Genomic DNA, 24,282 nt, shown 5'->3' with positions numbered 1-24,282 from the left:
CGAAGTAGATGCTAAAGGTCTACCTCAGTTTCCTGTCCACTTTACTTATTGAGGTGAGGTCTCTTGCTGAACCTGAGCTTACGACTCTGGCTAGTCTAACTCATCAGTCTGTCCCCTGTCTCTGACACTCCCCCCCCGCCCCCCCCCCCAGCCAATGCTTGCATTATAGGTGTTGCTGGTTCTGGGGATCTGAACTCTGGTCCTCGGGCTAACATGGCAAGTGCTTTATCCAAGGAGCCATCTCCCCAGCCCTGAGTTGGCTTGGTGAGAAGTGTTGTATGCTGAGACAATCGGCTGCTGATCCGAACTATTGCCAAATTCTACTTGGTTATATTTGATCCTGTCTCCACCTGCTTCGTTGGCAGAACACAATTTACTTTCCCCTGCTGTTGTTATTTAGATTATTTTCTACTTTTCATTTCTATAAATAAGACTTTTGTACCTAATTTTGAATTGTGGTAAAAAAAAAAATTATATGAACCTTGAGCCAGGCATGCCATTTATTACATCCGTAATCCCAACACTCAAGAGATGAAGACTAGTCTCAAGTTCAAGGCCGGCTGCCTATTACACAAAGCAAGGTTCTGTCTCAAAACCGTGGATTTTAGGAACCTTAGGAGCTGCAAGCCTGTGTTGGAGTCCTTGCCTCCTTCTGCTCCTCTGAGCTTAATCGGGAGATTGCAGTCACTGTTGTAAGGCTCACACTGTACTTGTTTTGTGACCTGTTATTCTTTTCCCTTTTTGTTACTATCTGGCAGGTCCAAGTTCAGTGGCTTCAGGCTTTGAAGCACCTGGAGAGCAAGGACACTATGTAGACCTTGACACTTTGCTATTGTGACTAAAACTGATGAGAGGCTGACCTGCACCAGCTGCCACCAGAAGAGGTCATTTGGAGAGTGGAGAGCCTTAAAGTTAGTTTTTTCTCAGCAACCCTCCCCATCATCTCTCTGTCTCTGATTAGCAGCAGAGCACTGACGACTTGTTTGGGAGGAGGGGTGACACGGTGGGACAGGCGAGACCCCAAGTAGAAATCGGCCTTGTCCCTTCTTAAATTAATCTGCAGCTGAGGGTTATCAGAACCCTGAGGGTGTCCCTGGCTGGAAAGAGTCAGGAGGGCCCAGAATGGTGGAGAAAAGTCTGGCTATTTGCTATTTTTGTCTAACACAAACTCTTGCATTTTTTTCCTCTTTTTTTTTTTTTCCCCCTTTCTTTTTCTTTTTCATGTTCTTTTGAACCATAAGCAAAGAAATTCTTCCAGGCTCATGTGCAGGCCAAGAATGACAGCACTGGGCATGTCCCTGTGTGAGCTGTAGCCTGATTCCCTGGCTGTAAGCCAAGGAAGAAGGCAGCCAGGGGCCTGCCCTGGAGCTGAGAGCCTCAACATTGGAAGGAGGTTCCCAGGCTCCTCTAAGTCCAGGAATGGTCCAACGGCACGAAGCTCGTGCTGGGCTCTGTGGATAGACAGTCATCACTCCAGCCCCATTCCTGTCTTTGAGTTGATGTGTGACCTGGCCATGCTATTGTCTGTACCTCTCTGGGCCTTCTTTCCCCCCTGTGTAAGGTATAGATGAGAAGAGAATGTATTTTACAGGTGCATTTGAAGATAGAAATAATCACCTAACAGAGCTTTAGGTACACAGTAGGTCCCCAGTGTGAATCCCTTACTGTAGCAGAGATCCTGTGGCCCTAATTCCCTGGGTTCCAGAAGCTGTGGCTGAGAGGATAGGCAAGGTTTTGATACCCTTTGCAGATGCAGAAATACTTTAGCCAAGCTGAACAAATGACCATCTGGTCACACCACAAATCTCTGCAGAGACTCCCCTCAGACTCTCTCTGTTCCCAGGTGGTCTCAGGGTAGAACATGGCGACCTGGGGAGCCTGTTGGATCTAATCAGGAACTGTCAAGTGTCGTGGACTGACTCCATGTTCCGGCCTTTCTGGAACCCATTTTGGCTCAGGTGCCTGAAGGAATGTTCAGTGGGTCTTCCTTGGTTTTCTTAGTGAAATCGCTAGAACAGTGGAATGCACTAGAATTCTTAAGTGAAAGCATTAGTCCCATAAAGCCCCATGGTCAGCAGCACCCTGGGAGAGTGATAGGATGTGTAAGCTAAGCATGGGCCCTAGGAAGGTGTCCCCATCAGTGAGCCTCGATAGGTAAGTGATCTTGAATCTACTCTCAAGGGAGGTGGAAGTGTTGTAAAGTGGTAGGTAGGTAGGTCTCCATGGCAACTAGGCTCAAGCTTCATTCTGTTGGCTCTGCAGGTGGGGAAGTTCTGGAAACTCCCCAAAACCTGAGGCTTTGATGAGAAGATGGTGAGGGTAGCCATTAGGAGATTGTCCCTAAGTCCTCCACAGTGTTAAGATCCTGGGGTTCCACTAGTTTATTGGCAGTCCCTTATCATTAGCTACCCATGGAGAGTCACAGCTCTGGGGCCATGGAGAACACTAGAACAGTGTGGATGGCTTCAGAATCCTCATGTTTATGTCCTCGCCCCAAAGGCTGGCTAAAGTAGTCTTCAGAACAGCCTGAGCATCTGGCTTTTAAAATCTTCCTGGGGCTTCCATGGTGAAGCTGAGGTACTGAACCACTGGTAGAAATGACAAATGTAATTAATAACAACCATAATTATGATTACAATGTACATGCCAGGCCCTGTTCGAAACGCATTCTACATTCATTTTCTTTAATCCCCAGAATTCCCACTTTCCAGATGCAGAAGCACTCTCGGGTGAGGTAAGTTATCACCAAGGTCAGAGAGCAGCAGGAGCTGGCATGCCATGCCAAGATCATCAGACACTAGAGGCCAGGTTGGCCGCCACTGTAATTATAGCTTATGAGGAAACTGCAGAAGATGGGATCACAGCTGGGCCAGGCATCCTGTATCCAGCTGGAGGCTCCTGGTCCCATGCCACAGCGGCATCTAATCTGATTGAATAAGAGTAGTGATGGAGGTCAGGGAAGCCCTAGGGGACCCCCATCCCAGACCTCGACTGAAGAGATGTTGAATGATGTGCTTACCAGTTCTGGTAATGAATGGCAGTCTTTCTTCTTTGGTCAGATGGGAGTTCCTTCTCGGCATCATGGAGAGAGAGTGGGAATCACATTCTGTTCACCAGGTGGTTTTGGTTTCTAGCAGACTCGGGGGTGGGGGTGGGGGAACCCAAAAAACTCAGGAGCCATCCATGAAACAGGGCCACAGCCTTTTAATAAGTAGTTTCATTGAAATTTAGTGAAAGGCAAACCCAGCAGGTGCCTGTTTTACTGGTAGTAAAAGGAAATTGGGCTGCAATTGTTTAAAAGGGGTTGGAGTTGTTTACATTTACGACATGGAGGTCTGTGTAGGATTGAAGGGAAAGTTTACCAGGCTTAAGGGGTGGGGCTGAGCTGTTCTCGATGAAACTGACATGGAAAAAATTTCCTTCTTATTTTAAACCTTCCCCCTTGCTGTTTGCTTCCTAATTTTAGCAGCAGGAAGCAATAAGCAAATCTTGATGGGAAAAGGCTGAAGCCAGTCAAGCAAGTCTCAAAGTTTAATCCAAGTGACAGACAGAGGTGAAAGCTCCCCAGATGAGGGGCTCCTCTCACCTCTCCGCCCAGCTTCTCTCCCAGCTCACGGCAGTTTCATGTGGTTGACCTTACTGAGCAAGAAAGTGCCGGGTTTGGCATTCCATAAAAGGACAAATACTGAAGAAAAGGGTGGTTGCTTACACTTCAGCCAAGAACCCTCTGCCAGGGGCCAGAGGGCAGTGAGAAGCTCATCAGCCCATCACTCAGCATGCCTCAGCCTCCATTCCTCACCATGGCAACACAAAAGGGCTTCTGGTGTGGTCCACTCGGAAGCTCCATCTTGAAAGCCGAACACTGCCCTGCCTGCTAGGGAATGCTGGGAATGGCCAGCCTGGCCCTGGACAGTAGCCACTGGCCCCAATACCAGAGGCCAGCCTGCTATCTCAGGATGGACAGCTGCCTTGCTTCGTCATTGTCAGCAGCGGCTCGTTTGCTGGGTTTTGGATTTTATTTTGCATTTCCTTTTAGAGATTATTTCAGAGAGGATGAATATGCTGAATATGCCAGAGAGCTCACCATATAAAAACGTCTCAAGACTCAGACCGGTCTAGTTTGAATCAAATAACCATTCTTTTTTTTTTTTTTTTTTTTTTTTTTTTTTTTTTTTTTTTTTTTTTTTTTTTAGATTTATTTATTCATTTTATGTATATGAGTACACTGTCGCTGTATTCAGACACACCAGAAGAGGGCATCAGATCCCATTTCAGATGGTTGTGAACCACCATGTAGTTGCTGGGAATTGAACTCAGGACCTCTAGAAGAGCAGTCCGTGCCCTTAACCGCTGAGCTATCTCTCCAGCCCCAAATAACCATTCTTGAACCAATGAATGTACTCCTATACCTAGGAGTAAAGTAATAAGACTGGCCTAACCCAAAGTCCTGTGCTCATTCATGGGCAGGGGCATGGATTGGAACAGGGCTAGTGAATGAAAACCTTGACAGGAAAATGGGTGAGAAACCCCTAGAGCAGCCAGAGCGTCCCTGTTACCTGCTTGTCCTCTGCAATGTCAAGTGTTGTATTGGTCCAGATGTGGGGTGAGAGGCCACAAAGATGAGGTCGTTATCATTTCTCACACATTTGCTCTTTTTTAAACTCTTTGTTTTATCTGGAGGGATGCTTTGCCTGCATCCATGTGTATATGGGCATTCCATACGTGATTGGTGCCCACAGAGGCCAGAAGAGGTCACTAGATCTCCTGAAATGGGGGTTACAGACAGTCACGAGCTGCCATGTGGGAGCTGGGGACTGAACTTGAACCCTCTGGATAAGCAGCCAGTGCTCTTAACCACTGAGCCACTTCTGCAGCCCACTCATTTGTCCTCGAGCCAGTGCTTTTAAAGTGCCTGTATCACTCAGGCACCACTGTGAACTTTAGGTTTCAGCAGTCAACAAGACAGGCAATCCATGCTTTGGTGAAACTTGTGCTCTTAAAACAGAAAGTGGCCAAGAAGACTAAGATATGAAATACACACAGATTTGCAGGTGGCAGTGAGGAGACAGAAGGCAGGGTGGGTGGCCTCATGGTTTAGGTAGGGTGGAGGGAGGGCTTGGGGAGGATGGGAGATGGGGCAGTTCTGCAGCAAAGCTTGCAGACTGGGCTGAGAGGAGCCTTGCCTCTGAAGCAGAGCCTGTGGGAGCAACAGGAGAGGCTGAGTCCAGTGAGGGGCAGGACCCCCGCTTCCTGGTGCTCCGCAGTGTGGAAGAGTCACACTTGTTTCTTCCCTGGCTGATTATACTAAGTTAAAGGAAGTTTTCATTTTATGTGTATGAGTGTTTCGCCTGCATGTTTGCCTTTGCACCACAGAGGCACCTATGTCTGTGGAGGCCAGAACTACAGTCAGGCAGGATCATAAGTTACCATATGGGGGCTGAGAGGATTATACTAAATTTGAGAGCAGGGACAATATTTAGATATTTATTAGCTCATTCAGTTATTCATCCATTCCTTTATTCAGTGAATGCCTGCTGAGTACCTACTGTGTGCCAGATGTACGGACTCACAGATGAGCAGTACCTGGTTATTTTGTTTTTGTTTTTTTGTTTTTCCAAGTCAGGGTTTCTCTGTGTAGCCTTGGATGTCCTAGAACTCGATATGTAGACCAGGCTGGCCTAGAACTCAGAGATCTACCTCCCTCTGTCTCCTGAGTGCTGGATTAAAGGTGTGTGCCACCACTTCCCAGCAATGAGCAGCACTTAAAAAAATAGTATTGTTTATTTATGTTTTGAAATTTTCATACATGTATTCAATATATTTTCATCTTATTGCCTTTGTCACCCACCCTTGGCTCTCTAACACCCACCCCCAACTTAATGTTCTCTTTTTAAAAAAGTAATTCACTGAAGCCAGTTAGTGCTACCCATTTGCAAATGTGGGGAGGCTGTCCACTGGAACATGGGTAATCCATGGTCACACCCTGGATCCCTCAGGAGCTGTCACCTGCCCAGAGCTCCTTGTGGGTGGGGCCTCGAGCCCCTCCCCATCCACAAGTACCTCACCTTAATAGAAGAACACAGATGTCAGTGTCATGTGACAGGCACCAGCCTGGCCTAAGAATTTCACACACGGCTGGGCAGTGGTGGCACACGCCTTTAATCCCAGCACTTGGGAGGCAGTGGCAGGTGGATTTCTGAGTTCGAGGCCAGCCTGGTCTACAGAGCGAGTTCCAGGACAGCCAGGACTACGCAGAGAAATCTTGTCTCGAAAAACAAAAAAACAAAACAAAAACAAACAAACAAACAAAAAAAAGAATTTCACACACAACACAGTACCGTCACCTGCTCTGGAAAAGGCTCCATGCCCAGGATCTGCAGTTCCCATGATAGCTCCATGTCTCATGCTAGCTTCCTGCAGCCAAGAACCAAATGATACATTTTCCCCTCACCCTTGCTGTGTTTAAGAAGCCAGGTGGCTGGAGATATGATAGTCACCGTAGGAGAAAGGAGAGAGGGAACAGCATCTGTGGTTACTGCCCAGGTGGCTTGAGATAGGGCAGATAGGATGTGACCATGTTACCAGCTGCTCTGCCATAAACCCTTGTCTTGGAGTAGGACTTTCTTCTTCATGACCCTTTTTAGCCATACCTGACATGAGCCGAGCAAGAAAAGAACCAGATGCCTACTAAGTGCCTTTTCTAGGGCCGCCCTGCTGGGTGTTTCTTTCCTTTTGTCAATTTTTTTTTCAATGATCAATTAACTATTATTCTGGGAGTGTGTGCACACCACAGCACACATGTGGAGGTCAGAGGGCAACTCTGTGGAGTTGGGTTTCTCCTTCTACCTTTCCTTGGTTTCCGGGGATCAAACTCAACTCAGGTTGTCAGGCTTGGTGATAAGTGCCTTCACCTTCTGAGCCATCTTGCTGATTAAAAGCTTTTTAAAAAATATTATTATTATTATTATTCATGTATATTTGGGTAGTTGTTGGCAAGGTACATGTGCAAATGTCTCTGTGTGTATGTATATGTGTGTGTGTATGTGTGTGTGCATGTGTGTGTATGTGTGCATGTGTGTGTATGTGTGTCTACATGTGTGTGTGTGTGTATGCGTGTATCTGTGTGTGTGTATGTATGTGAGTGTGTGTGTGTGTGTGTGTGTATGTGAGTGTGTGTGTGCTGGAGGACAACTTTTGAGACAGGGTCTCTCACTGACCTGGAGCTCTCCAATTAGGCTAGACTTTCTGCTCAGTGAGCCATAGGTATCCTCCTGTCTCCTTCCCTAGTGCTGGGATTACTAGGATGCACAGCCACACCCAGCTTTTTACATAGGTGCTGTGGATTGAACTCAGGTCCTGTGTTTGCAAAGCAAGCACTTTACCAACTGAGCTGTCCTCCTAGCTGTCTGTATTCCTGTATACCCAGCTTCCCATACTACTTGCTGTGTTAGTTCTACAGCCACCAACTGAGAAACTCAAGGCAGAAGTCTAAACTACAGAGCATGGGGGTACCACCAAGATAACCCTAGACTTGTAGCTTGGCAGACAAAGATGGAAGTGCCTGTCTGCGTTACAGGGAACACAGCAAAGTGTGTGGAACAGACCAGAGATATACCAAGATGCTATCTGAGAGGCAGAGAACACGCAAAGACTTGAATGTTTCAAGAGCACAGGTGAAAGGCAAAAGCAAGAGTTGGAGAGCCACAAGGAAATGAGTTATGGCCTAGTCTGGTGCAGTAAGGGCTGCAGTAGTATCTAGATGCCAGCGAGGTGGGGTCTGAGGGGAAAAGAAGTGAAGCTCTACAGGAATCATGGCGTTACCACAAGGCACATCCTCCCTCACTCTGCTCTTTACTTGGTTCAGAGGCAATCAATGTTTCAGCTACATCCTGACGGACTGATGGGCCAGTGTGACAGGAGAGAAGAGACCTCTGGGAGGGATCGGGCCTGTGTCCCACAGCTTCCTTCTTTGCAAACTGTCTCTCAGGAAGAGTATTTCACCCCAGACCCTGGCCCATACGGAGTTGGACTGGGCCACACAGGGTCACTGGGTTGTGTAAGGGAACTGCAGACTTTTCTCAAGAACACAGTGAGACTTAAGTTGGTCTTGAGGGCTTGGCAGAGCCCAGAACATTCTCTAAGGCCTAAAGGAGGCTTTGGGTGAGACATGGGAAGGCAGCTGACAAGAAGCAAGCTCAAAAGTGTCCTTTCCACTTCCGGGTACATGGTAATGCTGGGGGTCAAGGGGACTGAATAACCGAGTGAGTGAATGGGTGGGTGGGTTCAAACATTCATAAACATAAGCCCAGGTGATCCTTAGGTCTCACATGTACAGGGAAGGTAGATGTATGGCTCTCAGTCAGTGTTGAACAAGCGGAGGATGAGCGGGGTCAGCCTCAGAGGTTTCCTAAGCCCACAGAGTGGCCAGAAGCCCTGAATAAATAAGCATGGTTGTTTCCCCTAGTCAACTTTCAGGATAATGAGGTGATATACACTCCCCATGGGAGTTTGAAAAACTCTTCCCTCTGCGGTTTTTCTTTAATTTTAGCTCCTCAGCCATTAGCTAGCAGCTTCTTTCCATTCCCCTGACCCAGAGCTGGGGGAAGGGAGGGGCTGGCATTAGCGCCTTCATTATCTCAGGGTGGAAGGGCACAACACCCCTGCCTTTCCATCTTCACTCTGAGAGGAACTGGGGCCTCGAGCTGGATCACCCCTTTCCCTTTCTCTCTCCCTCCTCTCTTGGCCGAAATGGATTTTTGGGCCCACTGGGGCCAATGACACTTCTGCTCATTTCCTGGCATGACACTCTCTCAGAATATTAGAACATCATGGCTACTGCTGTGTCACCTCTGAGCATGCACCCTTAGCAGCTGAACCTCGCTTGGGACAAGCATACCTCTCTTGAGAGAAATAAGATTTCCCTCTCTGGATCTGCCCTCAGACCTCATAGGCTCCCAGCAGACCCAAGGAGGCCACTGGAGAAGGTTGTAACAAGGCAGCGGTTAGGAGCCAGAAGCTTCTAGATCTTTTAGCATTCCTCCAAGGGCGGTTGGGTCAGGCTCTCAGGAGAACATGGATACCTTGATCTGTTGATGAAACGCCTCAGTGTCTACAGGGACTGCTGCTCTGCTGGGACCATCCTCTTAGGATGAGGCATATGATAGAGACTTCATTCTTTGGCTCTATAAGTAGACAGTTCATGTCTTCTTTCCTGCTCCCTCCATCAGCCCAGAGCTGCTGATTGGGCATAAGAATTGGAGTTGGGATGCAGTCACAGCTGATAGTTTGTCATAGCTATCCTGGAAACATCTGGCCCATAGTTTGGTTCAAATAAATAACACGTCAGGGTACACGTATCCATCCATTCATCTCTGATGTGTCTTTCCCTGTATCTCTCTAGGGACTCTGGTTGCAGACTGTTGGCTGGAGCTAAGGAGTGTGAGGCTGGTCCATTAATTGTCCTTCTCTCTCCAGCACTTAGCACCAGTGGGCCTAGTGAATCAGACATGGGGCCACTGAAGCGGCAAACAGAAGTCCCAGAGAAGCTCCAACACTGTAGTAATGCATTTGGTCCTGAGGGCTTGGTACATTAGCCTATGATGGCTTGCTTCTCCTCAATGGAAGCTCTGCAGCAGCTTGTCCAAGCCCTGGTTCTTATCCACATACAGCCTGTGTGTGCCTAACCCAGAGGCAGGCTCAAGTGCAGTCCTGGTAGACTCTCCATCTACAGAATACCCTCTCTAGTCTCTAGTCTCCTTAAGGTACCTTATCCCAGGCAACTGATTTTCTTTGGGAAATACCTTCTCCATATCTAGCAGAGAACATTGGCTTTAGAATTATGGCTGGTTTGGGTGCTAGAGAGATAGTTCAGCCAAAAACCACGCCTGCCACACAAAGTTGGAGGACCTTAGATCAGATCCTCAGAACCTGTGTTTAAAACAACAACAAAAACCAACCAACTAAACAAACAAACAAACAGAAACAACCCCAAAGCTGGGTCTAGTAGTTCATGCCTGCGACCCTTAGCACAGGGGATGCAGAGACAGGCTGAAGCTCATTAACCAACCAGTGTAGCTGAACCGGTGAGCTTCAGATCCAACATCTAAAAAAACAAAACAAAACAAAACAAAACAAAACAAAAAACCAATGTTGACTTCTGCCCTCCCACTCATGTACTCTGTATCCATGTGTACCCACAATAATAAGTACATACATGCCCCCCAAATAATGGCTAGTTTGTATTCAGATTTATAATATACTAGTTCTCTCAAGGGGAGGTAGAGCTGAGAGGACCCAGCTGACACACTCCTAGCCTACAGATACTCACTTCCCCCATCTCCTCCCATGGAACCCCTTGCCTGGGCCCTCTTTGATGCTGACCTTTGTCTCAGGTGACAGGAACACCCTCAAAAGGCTTTGATGAGAAGGCGTATCTGTCAGCCAAGCAGCTGAAGCCTGGAGAGGACCCATACAGACAACATGCCTTCAACCAACTGGAGAGTGACAAACTGAGCTCAGACCGACCCATCCGGGACACCCGCCATTACAGGTATGGCATCTGCTGGGTGGACAGGAAGGAAAAAATGACCAGTGTTGGTTGGCGTGGTTTCTTTCACTCATGTGTGTTCTATTGTTTTATTACATTTATTTATTTTATTCATGTGTCTCTCTGTGTGTGTGTGATCGTGCACACATGCTAACTGTATATATTTTACAAATAAATAAGATGTCCCCAGTCTTCATCTAGTGACTTTAGACCTTAAATTGTCTTCACTCTCAGCATTATCCTGTCCTCTGTGTTTGTTTGTTCCTTTGTCTGTTCACTCCTTCCTTCCTCCCTCCCTCCCTTTTTTTCCTTCCTCCCTCCCTTCTGTCTTTTCTTTTTGGTTTTTTTGAGACAGGGTTTCTTTGTGGAGCCCTGGCTGTCCTGGAACTCAGAGACCTGCCTGCCTCTACCACTACCCCCTGCCCCAAGTCCTGGAATTAAAGGGCACTGCCCTAGTATGTTTCAATGGAAAGGTCAAAGAAACCCCCAGCTGGAGGAAGAAGGGCCCCTCTGTCCCTTATTCAGACATCCCAGCAAGTGTAGCCTGCTAGGAGACCTCAAGAAACCCCAAGAAGGTGAGCCGCACAGCTGAAGCAAAGGCTCCAGACCATTCCTCTTTGAACAGTGAAAGAAAGGCTGGGGCCACCCCTTGACATCCCTTTCTTGTCTCCTGCCCTGGCCCCAGCAGCTCCTGCAAATGCATCTCAAGCTTGTTCCTTGTTCTCCTGTGGGAGATGGGCAAGGTCCTAGACCAGGGCCAGTGAGGCCTTCCACCAGTCAGTCCCAGCTCAGTGTGACTGGGTTCGGGCAAGTCAGCAACTTTCTTCCTGGGTTTGGTCCAGTGTGTCCTATCTAGAGTATGTACTGTCACCTCTTCTCTCTTCTTACCATCACCTTCAGAAACATTCTACTCCTCCTGCAGAACCCCTGCCCCCGTGCCTGGTCTCATCTACCCTTCAGTCAGCATGTGATGTTCCTGTGTTCTCCTTTCCCTCTTTTCCTTTCTCTTCCTCATCTTCTTCCTCTTCATCCTCCTCTTCCTCCTCTTCCTCCTCTTCCTCCTCCTCCTCTTCCTCCTCTTCCTTCTCCTCTTCCTCCTCCTTCTCCTCCTCTTCCTTTTCCTCCTCCTCTTCCTCCTCCTCCTCCTCCTCCTCTTCCTCCTCTTCTTCTTCTTCTTCTTCTTCTTCTTCTTCTTCTTCTTCTTCTTCTTCTTCTTCTTCTTCTTCTTCTTCTTCTTCTTCTGGTGTGTATGTGTGTTTGTGGGGGCAGGGGATGTGTGCAAGACTAGGTTTTACAGTGTAGCACAGGCTAGCCTGGAACTTACTGTATGTATCCCAAGCTAGCCCTAAACTTTGATTCTCTCCCAGTCTCAGCTCTCACGTGCTGAGGTTACAGGTGCTAGCAAACAGAGATGTGTCAGTCAGCTTGAGGGCAACCTCCTCTCTCTCTCTCTCCACTGCAACCAATGATGATAGGTTCAAGGCCTTTGGTGGACAGCCCCAGTCATGGCTAACCCAGTCCTCAGGACCTAGAGGAATCTATATCCTGATACCATATGTAAACCGAGGGCTTGGCCTGGATCATCTGTGTCCACCTTCCCACTTCACCCTACCTTGACCTTCTTCATGTGTTTGCTGAGAAGCTAAAAGGGGAAGCTGCTGGGGCTGTGGACATCCAGGGCTGTGGGGAGTTGATGAGGTGCCATGTGCTAGGTCCTCTCAGAGGGCTGAGGTAAAGCAGCAAGTGTGCACACATGCACACTTGTGCAGAGGGAGTATAGGGGGGTGCTGGCCTGGTAAAGTCAGCGTGCTACTGCAAACCTTGCTGTCCCAGGATATAGCTTCTGCTGGACTCCGTGCTGCAGGCTAGCTCCTGGTTCTGGCCTCTGTCTGGGACGCTGAGTGGGAAACTACATGGGGCAGACTTGTTGGGAACGTGAGCAAACCTCTGCAAACATAGATGTGGGACAGCCTCTTGGACAACTCCTGACTCCTGGGAATTGTAGCCCCACACGCCATCTGAATCCCAGAAGAATGTAGGTGTGGAGGAAATTCAAGTGTGGGAGGTTTGCCTCCTTCAAGGAGAGGAAAACATTATTATTTAGCTTCTCTCCTTAGACATGTGTCTGGGGACAGGGACAGAGAGAACTGGGGCTCTGGAGGTCTGTGTTCCCCTTGGGAGCAGGCATTTGGACAGCCTGGCTTCTGGGAGCAGAAGAGAGCCCCTCCCCCACAGCCCTCTCAAGAAAGATATTTGAAAGCTTCTCAGGATTTCTCCCTGGGGTCTCACAGGAGCAGCGAGACTCCCTGCCTGTCTGACCTGGCCTCTCTGCAGGGCAGGATATGGGTCTGGGAATTCACACTGTGAGCTACTGTCAGTGGAGTGAACGCTGTAATGAAAAAATAGTCACTGCCGGAGTAGTGTAATAAAGAACATCGCTTAGGAAAACCAGCGGAGGCGGCTGCCTTCCAGCGGTTTGGAGCCAGGAATGAATGCATTCGCAGAAGGGATAGACAGGGAGGAAGGCCGGCAGCAATGAAGGTTTTAATTCCTCTTGCTGAGAGGAATTAAAGGGAGTCGTGGTCCAAAGACAGGGTGGGGGAGCCTGGGAGGGAGCAGAGTGGCAGTGACTGCCCTTGGTGTCTTCTGGGAAGCTGTTGTCCTGCAGGCTTGCCCCTGCCTCATGGCTCTTGCAGGGCTGTTAGTGCTATAGAGAGTGGGAGGGAAGTCCCTCCACCCCCACCCTGCAGGCAGAGTGGGAGGAATTTCTGGCCAGATCCTACCAGAGCTAGGAGACAGGGAGGAAAAGCATCAGGATGTGAGAAGGCAAAAGCAAGGTAGTTTTCTCTCCCTGCCCCCCACCTTGTCCCTTGCTGTTTGGCTCTTGGCTGTATCCTGGTGCCTATACATAGACCCTAAACCTCCCCAAAAGTCAGTGCATGTGTGTGGTGGCACTTTAGGTCTTTGGCAAAGAACCCCCAGGCTTAGGATGACTCTTCAATCTGCAGCTCCTTCCTGAACCCCAGGCCAGGCAGCAAGTGGGTGCTGGGCCCTTGTGGGATGGAACATCACATTGTGGGGGGGCAGACTTTATCCTAGCTTCGAGAATACTTTCTGCCTTACAAAACTGTCCCTATAGAAAAGCACCGAGCAGCCTGAGTGTGCCAACACTGCTCACCTCTGACCCCCTTCACCTCTGACCCTCCTGTCCTCTTCTCAGTTGCCCATCCTTGTCCTATTCCTCGGACCTGCCAGCCACCAGTGTCATCATCACCTTCCACAATGAGGCCCGCTCCACGCTCCTGCGCACAGTAAAGAGGTAAGCCCCTCACCCTTATGGGCTGTCATCTCAGTGGCTCTGTCCTATACGGTCTCTGGTGGCCTGTGGAGTTTCTGACTAGACAGGACCTGTTGCCGGGGAGAGCATGCAGACACCAAGGAAACCAGCAAGCACTGGGAGGCTAAGTCTTGTCCTTCCAAGAAGCTAGACCTGGTGACTCTTTTGGGAGACCCAAGAAGTCAAAAGTAAGAAGTCAAACCCAAGGTCAAAAGAAGGCAAATATGCAGCAGGCTCTGAGTGGAGGGAGGGAGGGATAGACGCGAGGGCTTAGAAAGCTGAGTATCAACACATCTGGTACCTGGTAACCATCAGAGAGACATTTCCCTCCTGCACCCATCCCACCTCCCCAGTACACTTAGATGCACATGTGACTCAGGAACGAGTACCCAGTGACAGTACTTGGAGTGATGAGGCCTGGATATCCTCTCTCAGAAAGAGACAGGCCCCCTCCCAGCCGTGGTGGTGGGCAGGAGCCACCATGGTGAGAGAGGCTTTTACAGGGATGTGTAAGAAAGGCTGACTGCAGGCTCATTTTCTGTGCCCACTGCTCCTCCAGCGTTCTGAACCGGACTCCTGCCAGCTTGATCCAGGAGATCATCTTAGTGGATGACTTCAGTTCGGATCGTAAGTATCTATCTTCCCTTTGTGTGCCCCTCTGTGCCCCATCCTGGCTGCTCCCCCAGCTGCTGGGATGAGCTCTCTGCTGCCATCCTGGTTCTCACACACACGGACCTCCATAGAGCAACGAGTCACTGATGATTCCCCATCCTGGAGCCCAACAAAGGGCAAGAGTGGCATGGTTGAAATGACACACCCATGAGATGACATTAAAAAACAAAAATTAAAAACAAATGAACTGAAGCAAGGGGTGAGGAGATGCCTCAGTAGAGAAGGTGCTTGTTGTACACACATGAAGAACTGAGTTTAGATACCCAGCACGCATGTAAAAAACCAAGTGCCAGAGTGTGCATCCGTCAGCCAGTGCTCAAGGAAGTGAGGGGAGTGGATGGTGGGTACCCGGCAGGCCAGGCAGTCTAACCAAAACTATGAACTCCAAGGTCAGAGAGATAGAGAGCCTGTCTCAGAAAATAAGGCAAAGAATAAAGAGAAAGACACCTGAGGCCAACCTCTGGCCTCCATGCCTACTCACGTGAGCAAGCACACTCAGACAGACAGACAGACAGACAGACACACACACACACACCCCTGGCACAATATCTACAGCATCCTTCGTAGTTATAACTGACATAAAAGAGTCTCTTTCACTATACCAGGTGCTCTCTGGTGCCCCCTGGGCTAGAGTTGGGTTCACAGACACTAATGGTTCTCACATGGCCCACAAGTGGGGACAGAGCTATCCTTCAGCCATGACAGCCAGTGTGATCTGATGCCCATATCTAAATGAGTTTGCGTTCCTCCCCTGTGTCCTCAGCTGAAGACTGCTTGCTCCTGACCAGGATCCCCAAGGTCAAGTGCCTTCGCAATGACAAACGGGAAGGTGAGCACTGGATCTGTGTCCTGGTGGTCTTCTACCTCTCGACTCCTGTGCTGGGCACTGCATTATCCTAAGACCCTTCTGTCTGCCTTGCTTCTCTCTTCTGAGAAATGGGACAGTGTTGGCACTCTTCTACCTTACAGGGTTGTATACAGATGATCAAAAGTCTTGTGATCGAAAGCCCCGAGAAAACAGGAGGGAAGGAGAAAGGTGTGACCAATCAGGGAGAACGTTGGAGCATCAGTGATAGCACAGTGTGGTATCTAGAAGCCTAGAAATCACAAGAGAAGTCCCAAGCACAGTTCCTATCCTAGGAATGTTTAATATGAACCCAGGGGCATCTGAATGAGCCTGACCACAGTCAAGTTATGTTTCTGTGAATACTGTGGTGATAGAGGAGAGGGAGTAGGGTGAGCAGGAAAGACTTCTGTGGCAGAGTGGGCCTCAATATGGGGAGAAATAGGCCTCAACATGGGGAAGAATAGCAGGCACCTCAAGACATGGGTGATAGCAAGGGAGGGCGTGGCAGGCCAAGCACAGTACAGTCAAAGGCAGGAGCTGACAGGTAGACGTTGGTGCTAGCAGCCCCTCTCCTCTCCCTGGAGGGCTGTGGCAGACATTGCCTCTGCTGACATTCTTATCCTTAGGTATGACAGCCATTGCTCCCATTCTGCCCACAGAGAGCCGAGGTGTCAAGAGGCTCTGTAATTTTCCAAAGGTAGTAAACGGAGGAGCCAGGATTCCAGCCTGGGAGACACACTCAAAGGCCAGTCTTTTAGTCCCTCTCTCTGTTCTTCCTGTGAGAATCCAGGCCTGACCAACAGGGGCAGTAGACTTGGTGGCTTGAGGTGAAAGCAGACCTTGAAAGGTAGAACATTCTCAGACTCGATAAGGCAGAGAGAGCCACGAAGATTTTAGAGAGAGAGAAATATGTAGTAGATATTATATAAGCAAGGCCATTTAAACCATAAGGATATCGGTGAGTGAACTCTTCAGACTGTCATGAAAGAGGCTGAAGAGAAATGTCTTTCTAGCCACTGTACAGTAGAGGCTATCAGGCTTGGAAATGTTGTCTAGGATTTTGCCAACAGTGGATGAAAATTTATGGCCACGTGTTTTCTCTATTCCTTTAAGTAGAAAGGTAAGACTTAGGCCTTTTGGACTGATGGCTGGTTAGATAGAGGCTGAGTGATGAGCAGGGTGTGAGCAGGGAAGTGTCTCCAGAAAGTGACCTATATCCAGAGATCTCAGCATGGGGACCCTTCCCTTCCCACAGCTCATGGGACATGGGTGGTTTCTCTGGCTATTCTGACAGACAGCTCCCTGCCACCAGCCCTCAGCAGAATAGCCCTCAGCAGCCAGTTAGTAAGCAGTTAGTGAAACCACTAGGAAATGAAGATAGGGGACAGAAGAACCTATGCATGTGGTCCTCTGGTACCAGGCTCTCTCCTTGTTCTACTCTTTGATGTGACAGGCTGGGTTATGGTGGCTTCTAATCTTATAGGTAAGAAAGAAACTGACGCTTAGGGCTGGGGATGTAGCTCAGTGGAAGAGTTTTTATGTAGCGTGTACAAGACCCTGTGTTTGATCCCCAGGACTGTAGAAAGAAAAGAGAGGAAGAAGAGTGGGAAGGAAGAAAGGAAAGGAAGGAGGGAGGGGAGAAGAATGGGAGGGAAGAAAGAAGGAAGGAAAGAAGGAAGAAAGGAAGGAAGGAAGGAAGGAAGGAAGGAAACAAGGAAGGAAGGAAACCGAACGAGGGTCTGAGAGATTAAATAACACACTCAAGGTGAGTGAATGGCTGACATACAAACCCAACCCTGCTCAGTCAAGATGATTCTCTCCTTGTCACATCTGGCTGTGCAGCTGGAGAGAACCATAAAGGTTCTCAAAGAGACAGGTTTTTGTTTTTTTTTTTTTTTTAAATCTGGTCTGTCACTCAGTCAGCTTGGCAGGCCATCTGCATCTAGAGCATTGAGGGTCCTGAATGACCATGAAGGAAAAATATGGAGGCACAAAGAGGAGGCTAGCCACAGTAGCTCAGAGATCTCAGCCCCTGAAGCAGTGAGGACCCTGGGACTTTGGGGGACACTAATAGGGTGGTGACTCAGCCCCTTCCTTTCCCTTTGCAGGACTGATCCGGTCCCGGGTTCGTGGGGCAGATGTAGCAGGAGCCACAGTTCTCACTTTTCTGGATAGTCACTGTGAGGTGAACGTGGAGTGGCTGCAGCCGATGCTGCAGCGGGTGATGGAGGTGAGCCCCCCCCCCCCCCCCCCGTGAGAGCTGGATCCCTTTGGGAGATGCTCTCAATGTTCTGTACTCGAAGCCTTCACTATCTGCAGAGCTAGGCTGGAATTGCAGGGGGCCTCAGGGTCTGCTTCCCCTAAGAGACCCCACCCACCCAGCTGCCTCTCCTGAAACATGAGTGATTGTCATGTTTTTCCCCGCTGGGGGATGAGAATCACATTGCATGGGAGTTGGTGAGCCAAGAAGCTCACATTGTGATGGGTGCACAGGATCCTGGGCTGGGGGAGTTGTGGTCAGGCTGGAAGTCTGATGGAAGCAAGGCAGACTGGAATTCTCCAAGAAAGGAGAGGAGAGAGCAGGAGGCCCCTGCCATGTGTCTGCCGTTCATCAGGATGGGCTGACAGAAAAGGATGAGGTCCTTACAACTGAACCCTAAGAGGGCAGAGAGCCCCGCCTGGGTGTGGTACGTGTGCCTATAATCCCAATTATGGGATCATGCCTGAGTCCAGACCAGCCTGGATTACATTGTGAAAGGAAGGGAAGAAGAGAGAGAAGGAAGGGAAGGGGAAAGAGAAGGAGGAAGGGGAGACAATGAAGAAAAACAGCCCCATTTTTAAAGCAGACAATGGATTTAAACAAGCGTTTGTTTAAAGAATTACAAATGGCCACACACAAATAACAGTAGCTCATGGGTTCATCATTTGGGAAATGTGATTGTATCTCATATCTACAAGGATGGCCAAAGTCGAAAGACAATACCAAGTGTTGTCAGGATGCCCGCACATGGGAGCCCTTACACGTTGCTGGTGGTAGTGGCAAACAGAGCAGAGGCTTTGGAGGACATACTGGCAAGTCCCCATGTGATCCAGCAGTTCCCCTGCTAGATACACACCCTGGGGAAATAAAAGTAGAACTGTTTCCACACAAAAAACTACACATGTGTTCTGGGCCATTGTTAAGGTAGCTAAGAGCTTGTGGTATACCCATATAGTAGAATATTATCCAGCCAGGAAAACAAAGTATTGATATTGTTTACAATGTATATCATCTTTGAAAAGCTGTGTAGAAGCCCCTGACCTCACCCCTTCCCACCCTCCTCTTCTAGGACCACACCCGTGTGGTAAGCCCCATCATCGACGTCATCAGCCTGGACAATTTTGCCTACCTTGCAGCATCTGCAGATCTTCGAGGAGGTGGGTCCTGTTCCTCAGGAAGGGCCTCTAGGTTTGAAAAGAGGCAGGCAAAAGCAGGCGCAAGCCCTGATTCAGGTGCTCTCCCGAGTCTCACTCCGCCAGTTCTTCCTAGGAGAAGATGAGGGAGAAGGAGAGCCTGGGGTTGTAAGTGCTTCACACACATTCAGAGGTGGGGCCAGCTCCTCAGTCATTCCTCCCCCCCATCACTGGCATACTCCTCCCCAGTGCTGCTGGTCCAGGGAGCTTGGCCAAAGGCCTAGAGGGAATCTTCTGGAGAGTTGTCTGAACAGGAAGAACAGGAGCCTGTGGCCTCTCCTGAATTCTTAATACACACCCCAGAGGCCGTCAACAGCAGCCACCCACCGCATTTGCTACTGAGCCTTGAAAAGCAACTAGTCAGATTTGCTGTGGGCTATTGAGTATATAAAACCCACAGCAGTGGTTAGGATTCTAGTGTGGACAAATGTAAACCATCTCATTGGTGTTTTGTATTGATTATATGTGGAAATGGTTCGTATAGACTGTATTAAGACTGTTTTAATTCAAATTAACTTCATGTTGCTGTTTTCATGTAACTCCTAAGCTGTTTTTAAAATATTAATTAATTCATTTATTTACATTTTACGTGTGTGTGTATATGTACCACGTGCATGCAATGTTCACAGACGTCAGAAGAGGGCATCTGACGGCCTGAAGCTGGAGTTACAGATGGTCATGAACCACCACATATGAACTGGAAATGGAACCTGGCTCCTCTGAAGAGCCTCAAATGCTCATAACTGCTGAGCGACTGCTCTAACCCAGAGCTTCTCAACCTGTGGGTCGAGCAATATCAGAATCCTGCATTTCAAGTGTTTACATTACAATTTTAACAATATCAAAATTATAGTTATGAAGAGGCAACAAAATAATGTTATGGTGGGGGAGGGGTCACCACAACTTGAGGAACTGTGTTAAAGTTCACAGCATTAGGAAGGTTGGGAACCACTGCCCTAGCCTCTTCTGTTTGGATGATAGATGTGGCTTGAACTGGTGGTTTGCTTTTATTGTCCTTTTTGACAACTACGGACCCTGGCATTGAGCTGCCTAATTCAGGTGACAGTAGCCACGTGTGGCTCCTTAAATTAATTAATATTAAATAAGATTTACAATTAAATTCCTTAGATGTCCTGGCTACATTTCAAGTGCTTAACCCATATTAGGTTTTGGCAGCCACACAGAGTTTTGGTGACCCCACTGAGCCATGTAGATATAAAACATATCTGTCATACAGAAAGTTCCGTTGGATATTGCTGCTCTAGAGAGTCTTTTACTGGGGGCTAGTGGGCATGGGGGATGGGTCTTCTCTAGGGCTTGGTTACACACTAAGTAGACCCAACCAGGAGTTAGACCTGGAAGCCGGGTAAGATCCTAATGGAAGCCAGCCAATTCCCCTCTGAGAAGTCACCTCAGGGCCTTTGTACTTTGTCTTCATTACTTTCCTAGGGCTGTGACAAAACACCATGACCAAGGCAACTTATAAAAGGAAGCATTTATTTGGGGCTCACAATTCCAGAGGATGAGTCCATAACTATTACAGTGGGAAACGTGGCAGTAGGCAGGCATGCGTGGTGATGGAACAGTAGCTGAGAGCTTACAGATGATCCAAAAGCAAGAGGTAGAGAGAACTGGGCCTGGCATGGACTTTTAAAACCTTGAGGCTCATCCCTAGGGGCATACTTCCTCCAACAAGGCCACAGCTCCTCTGGGGACCAAGTGTTCAGATAGATATGCCTATGGAAGTCATTCCTGTTCAAACCAGCACCACTTGCTGCTGCCGTGTCTGGAATTCCCCTTTCCCAGATGAATTGTATTCTTCATTAGGATTCTTGTTCAAAAGCAATTTGTGGGTGAGCCTTGCGGACTAACCTTGCTATAATACAGATACCTCACCTTAATTTTCTATTTTTAGCACTTTGCAAAATATACTTTGTAGCATTTGTCTTCTCAGTAGGCTGGCAGCATATAAGGTAGGCACATGTTTCTGTGTGAGTAACTGAACAATGTCTTAGGCCACCCCATTCTGATCAGAAGAGACTAAAGACTGGAGAAGAAAGTCCAAAGCCCTCATGGGGCTCTCACCCTGCTTTCCCTGTAGGATTCGACTGGAGTCTGCATTTCAAGTGGGAGCAGATCCCACTGGAGCAGAAGATGACCCGGACAGACCCCACTAAACCCATCAGGTCAGGCTGCTATGTCCCCTGGGGGGAGCCCTCCTTCCTGCATCAGGGGCCTGGGAGGCTCTTTGGAGGGTGTATCATCACTAGGGCTCCCAAGGGTGTCTGGTCTAGTGCTGACCCTGTCTGAGCCCTCAGACCTTCCTGTAAGGACAGAGGGGACTGAGGCCATGGGAATAGTTTTGAGGTCCCTGAGAGCTGGCAAGGCCTCCTGCCTCAGCGACTCTGCAGGAAGCAACCTGGAGGCAGAAGAGAGGCTCCTGGTTTCCACATTTCACAGATGCGCCTTCATTCTCTGTATCCCCCAGGACACCTGTTATAGCTGGAGGAATCTTCGTGATTGACAAGTCCTGGTTTAACCACTTGGGAAAGTATGATGCCCAGATGGACATTTGGGGAGGAGAGAATTTTGGTGAGTCAATAAGTTAATAATAGTAAAAACACAAGAGCAATGCTGAAGTTCAGACGCTGCAATCTGTGCTTCTTAAAGATACAACATTGTTTGAAATCATTTAATCATCATAAATTACTCTGAGGTAATTGTCTCCATTTTCCTGATTAAAAAGCTGAACAGGTCTGTTCAGCTAGACAAAAAAAAAAAAAAGTTTAGGTGTCCAGGGAGCCTGTGGCCAAATGGCTAACCGTGTGTGTAGAAACAATAATGACTGAACACAGCTTAGCTCTGTAGCTGGTTCTCTACCAGAAGGGGCAGGGAAGTATCCAGTAGTGCGTGATGATCGGGTGTAATATGGAGTCAGAAGCCTGGGTACAAGCTCTGACTTAGCTTCTTCAGTCTGCTTGATTTGGAGCACATTAAACCTCTTTGAGACCGGGTTTCCTCCAGAGCTTGTTTTGAGTAGTGAATGAAGCTATGGCCATTATCACTGTGTGTGAGATCATCAGAACCACGAGGAGGGGACCTCCTGGGCTGCCTGGAACAGCAAGAGGGAGATGGAACAGAACAAGAGAGGAAGTAGCTGGCTGTGCTTCCCCAGATCGTTGCCACGTGAGGTTAGAGCCTGGGCTCCAGCATATCTGGTCTGGGTCACTGGGAGAAGAGAAGCAGTGAACTTGAGTAACCTCGGTTTATTCCCTTGGGGGTGGGGGGAAACAAAAAGAAACAAATAAACAAAAGAAACATCGAAACAAGGAAAGAACCTCTGCTTTCTGGGGTTCCAGTAAAATAGTCATGAGACTGTGTATATCAGGACACACACACACACACACACACACACACACACACAAACTGCAAATGCGGCTCCCTGCCTGGGTGTTCACCAGGATTCATATACAATGTGGACGAGATATGAAGACCAGCCAGCACAGTCCTGGGCGGTGCTGTGGCTACAGGGAGCTGTAACCAGCCATTCACAGGTCTGAAAGGTGAGGAAGCAAGCACCCCTTGGCAGGCACTGTGTTCACATGGGAGTGTGGAGGTGTTGCCCCTCACCAATCTCTATCTGCTGCTGCCTCCTGCTGGCTGCACCTGGATGCCAACAGAAGCATTAGGGCTTGTTCAGTCTAAACAGGGGCCTCCCAGGAAAACCAGGGAGGGCCCAGGGTCCTCAAGAGCAAGGGTAGTTGTCTGGTCCTTCTCTCAAAGCTCATCTTGCAGTCTCCATTTCCACCTGACCAGATTTCTGGAGTAGCAGGTAGGGCTGGTGGCCTCCCACCCAAGTGACACTAGGATACAGGTAATGGCATTGCCTACCTGAGTTCAGTCAGAAAGTGTCATGTGTGATGGTCGCTCACAGCAGAGCCCCTGAGGGGTGGTAACATATTCTCAAGGCCTGTATGAGGTGTTAAGGCATGAGCTTTGTCCTCTTTTGCTGCACCGGGGAAACAGGTGCACAGAGGGGCTAACTAACCAGGTGAAAACAGACACAGGATCTTGTCCCCTCCGGCAGTGCTCACAGGAGTAAATGCTGTAAGCTGGAGCCTATGGCCCTTGCATCATCTCCCTGTTTCTTGTGTCTGGAGTCCCAATGACCTGCTTTGTGTCCTGGTCTCAGCCTGAAGGCAGCCTTGGCAAAATAGTTTTACTGTAAAGCCCAGCAGGCTGGAAAAGGCCTTGCCTTCCAGCATGCAAACATTTCTCTCTCTCTCTCTCTCTCTCTCTCTCTCTCTCTCTCTCTCTCTCTCTCTCTCTCTCTCTCTCTCTCAAACAGGCTGGGAACTGACAGAGAATCCAGTAATGATCAAATAGCTTACTTCAAACTCTGCCTGAGGCAAAGGCTCCAGGGCTGGGGGAACTTGAAAGGCAGAGCTGAGAGAGGTTCTGGCCAGGCTTCTGTTCCTCAGAAGAAATTCAAAGAAGTGTCTAGGCTGACTGTGGCCCTCAGAGGGTCAGACGCTGGGCCAATTTTGAGCCCTGAGACTCCTGTCTCTGATGGCTTTGAGCTTTTTATTTTATTCCTTTGTTGAAAGACAGGAGCCACCCAAACTGAGCCATGCTCCTGTGTCCCCTGAGATATCAACAAACAGGAGCTCAGAGGCCACCAGGATGGGACTGGCAGATACCCAAACCTTGAAAGTCACCTTAGGGTTTCTTTCTCTGCTCAAACTATGCAAGGACTCTCATGTCCTTTACAACGACGAGAGCTCCATCACTGGCTCCTATGTTCTTCATGGAAACCTGTGCATGCATTCCGCTCTCCTCTCCCATTTCTCAGGCCCTGCCTCACTCATCAGGCTTTGGTTGCCCAGAACTCACAGGCTACACCTGTTCCTCTGGGTTTGTGACCCTCTGGAAAGTTCTTCCCCTGCGAGTTTCATGACCTGTTTCAGATCTTTGCCAGTTTTAGCCCTCTGCTCCAGTGTCCCCTTTTCAGTTGAAAAAATTTCAAATCAGGGCCTAGAGAGATGGCTCAGTGGTTACAAGCACTGACTACTCTTCCAGAGAACCAGAATTTGATTCCCAGCACCCACATGGCAGCTCATAACTGTCTGCAACTCCAGTTCCAAGGGATCTGACACTAATCCCTAGCCTCTTCCAGTATCAGGCATGCATCTGGCACACAGACATACATACAAGCAAAACACCCATACACAAACAAAATAAAATAATAAAAAAATTAGTAATACTAATTAAAAATTTAGCCCCACACTCCCAACACCACTGTGCCTTCATTTTGTCACTCTCCCATATGCTACATGCTCTTCATATAATCTTGTTGACTTGTACTTGTGGTTTTCCACTTTTATGAATTTCGCACCTCCCTACACTATACACACACACACACGAGAA

General features: G+C 48.6%; 1 protein-coding gene across 3 annotated transcripts in view; it reads left to right on the top strand.

The window, feature by feature from the left end:
* The window catches only part of Galnt16 (polypeptide N-acetylgalactosaminyltransferase 16), an 84,811-nt gene that overhangs the window by 43,986 nt on the left and 16,543 nt on the right, over positions 1–24,282 (top strand). For all 3 annotated transcript variants that reach the window (XM_076921840.1, XM_076921842.1, XM_076921841.1), the window contains 8 exons: positions 10,392–10,549; positions 13,767–13,865; positions 14,443–14,510; positions 15,319–15,384; positions 17,511–17,632; positions 18,732–18,819; positions 20,957–21,041; positions 21,344–21,447. In XM_076921840.1, the coding sequence (XP_076777955.1) occupies positions 10,392–10,549; positions 13,767–13,865; positions 14,443–14,510; positions 15,319–15,384; positions 17,511–17,632; positions 18,732–18,819; positions 20,957–21,041; positions 21,344–21,447 (790 nt within the window). The remainder of the gene's footprint in view (positions 1–10,391; positions 10,550–13,766; positions 13,866–14,442; positions 14,511–15,318; positions 15,385–17,510; positions 17,633–18,731; positions 18,820–20,956; positions 21,042–21,343; positions 21,448–24,282) is intronic.

Source organism: Arvicanthis niloticus, chromosome 23, assembly GCF_011762505.2.
Source record: "Arvicanthis niloticus isolate mArvNil1 chromosome 23, mArvNil1.pat.X, whole genome shotgun sequence".
Classification (NCBI taxonomy): domain Eukaryota; kingdom Metazoa; phylum Chordata; class Mammalia; order Rodentia; family Muridae; genus Arvicanthis; species Arvicanthis niloticus.
The sequence above is the reverse complement of the archived record's forward strand: the minus strand, read 5'-3'. Positions and strand labels throughout refer to the sequence as shown.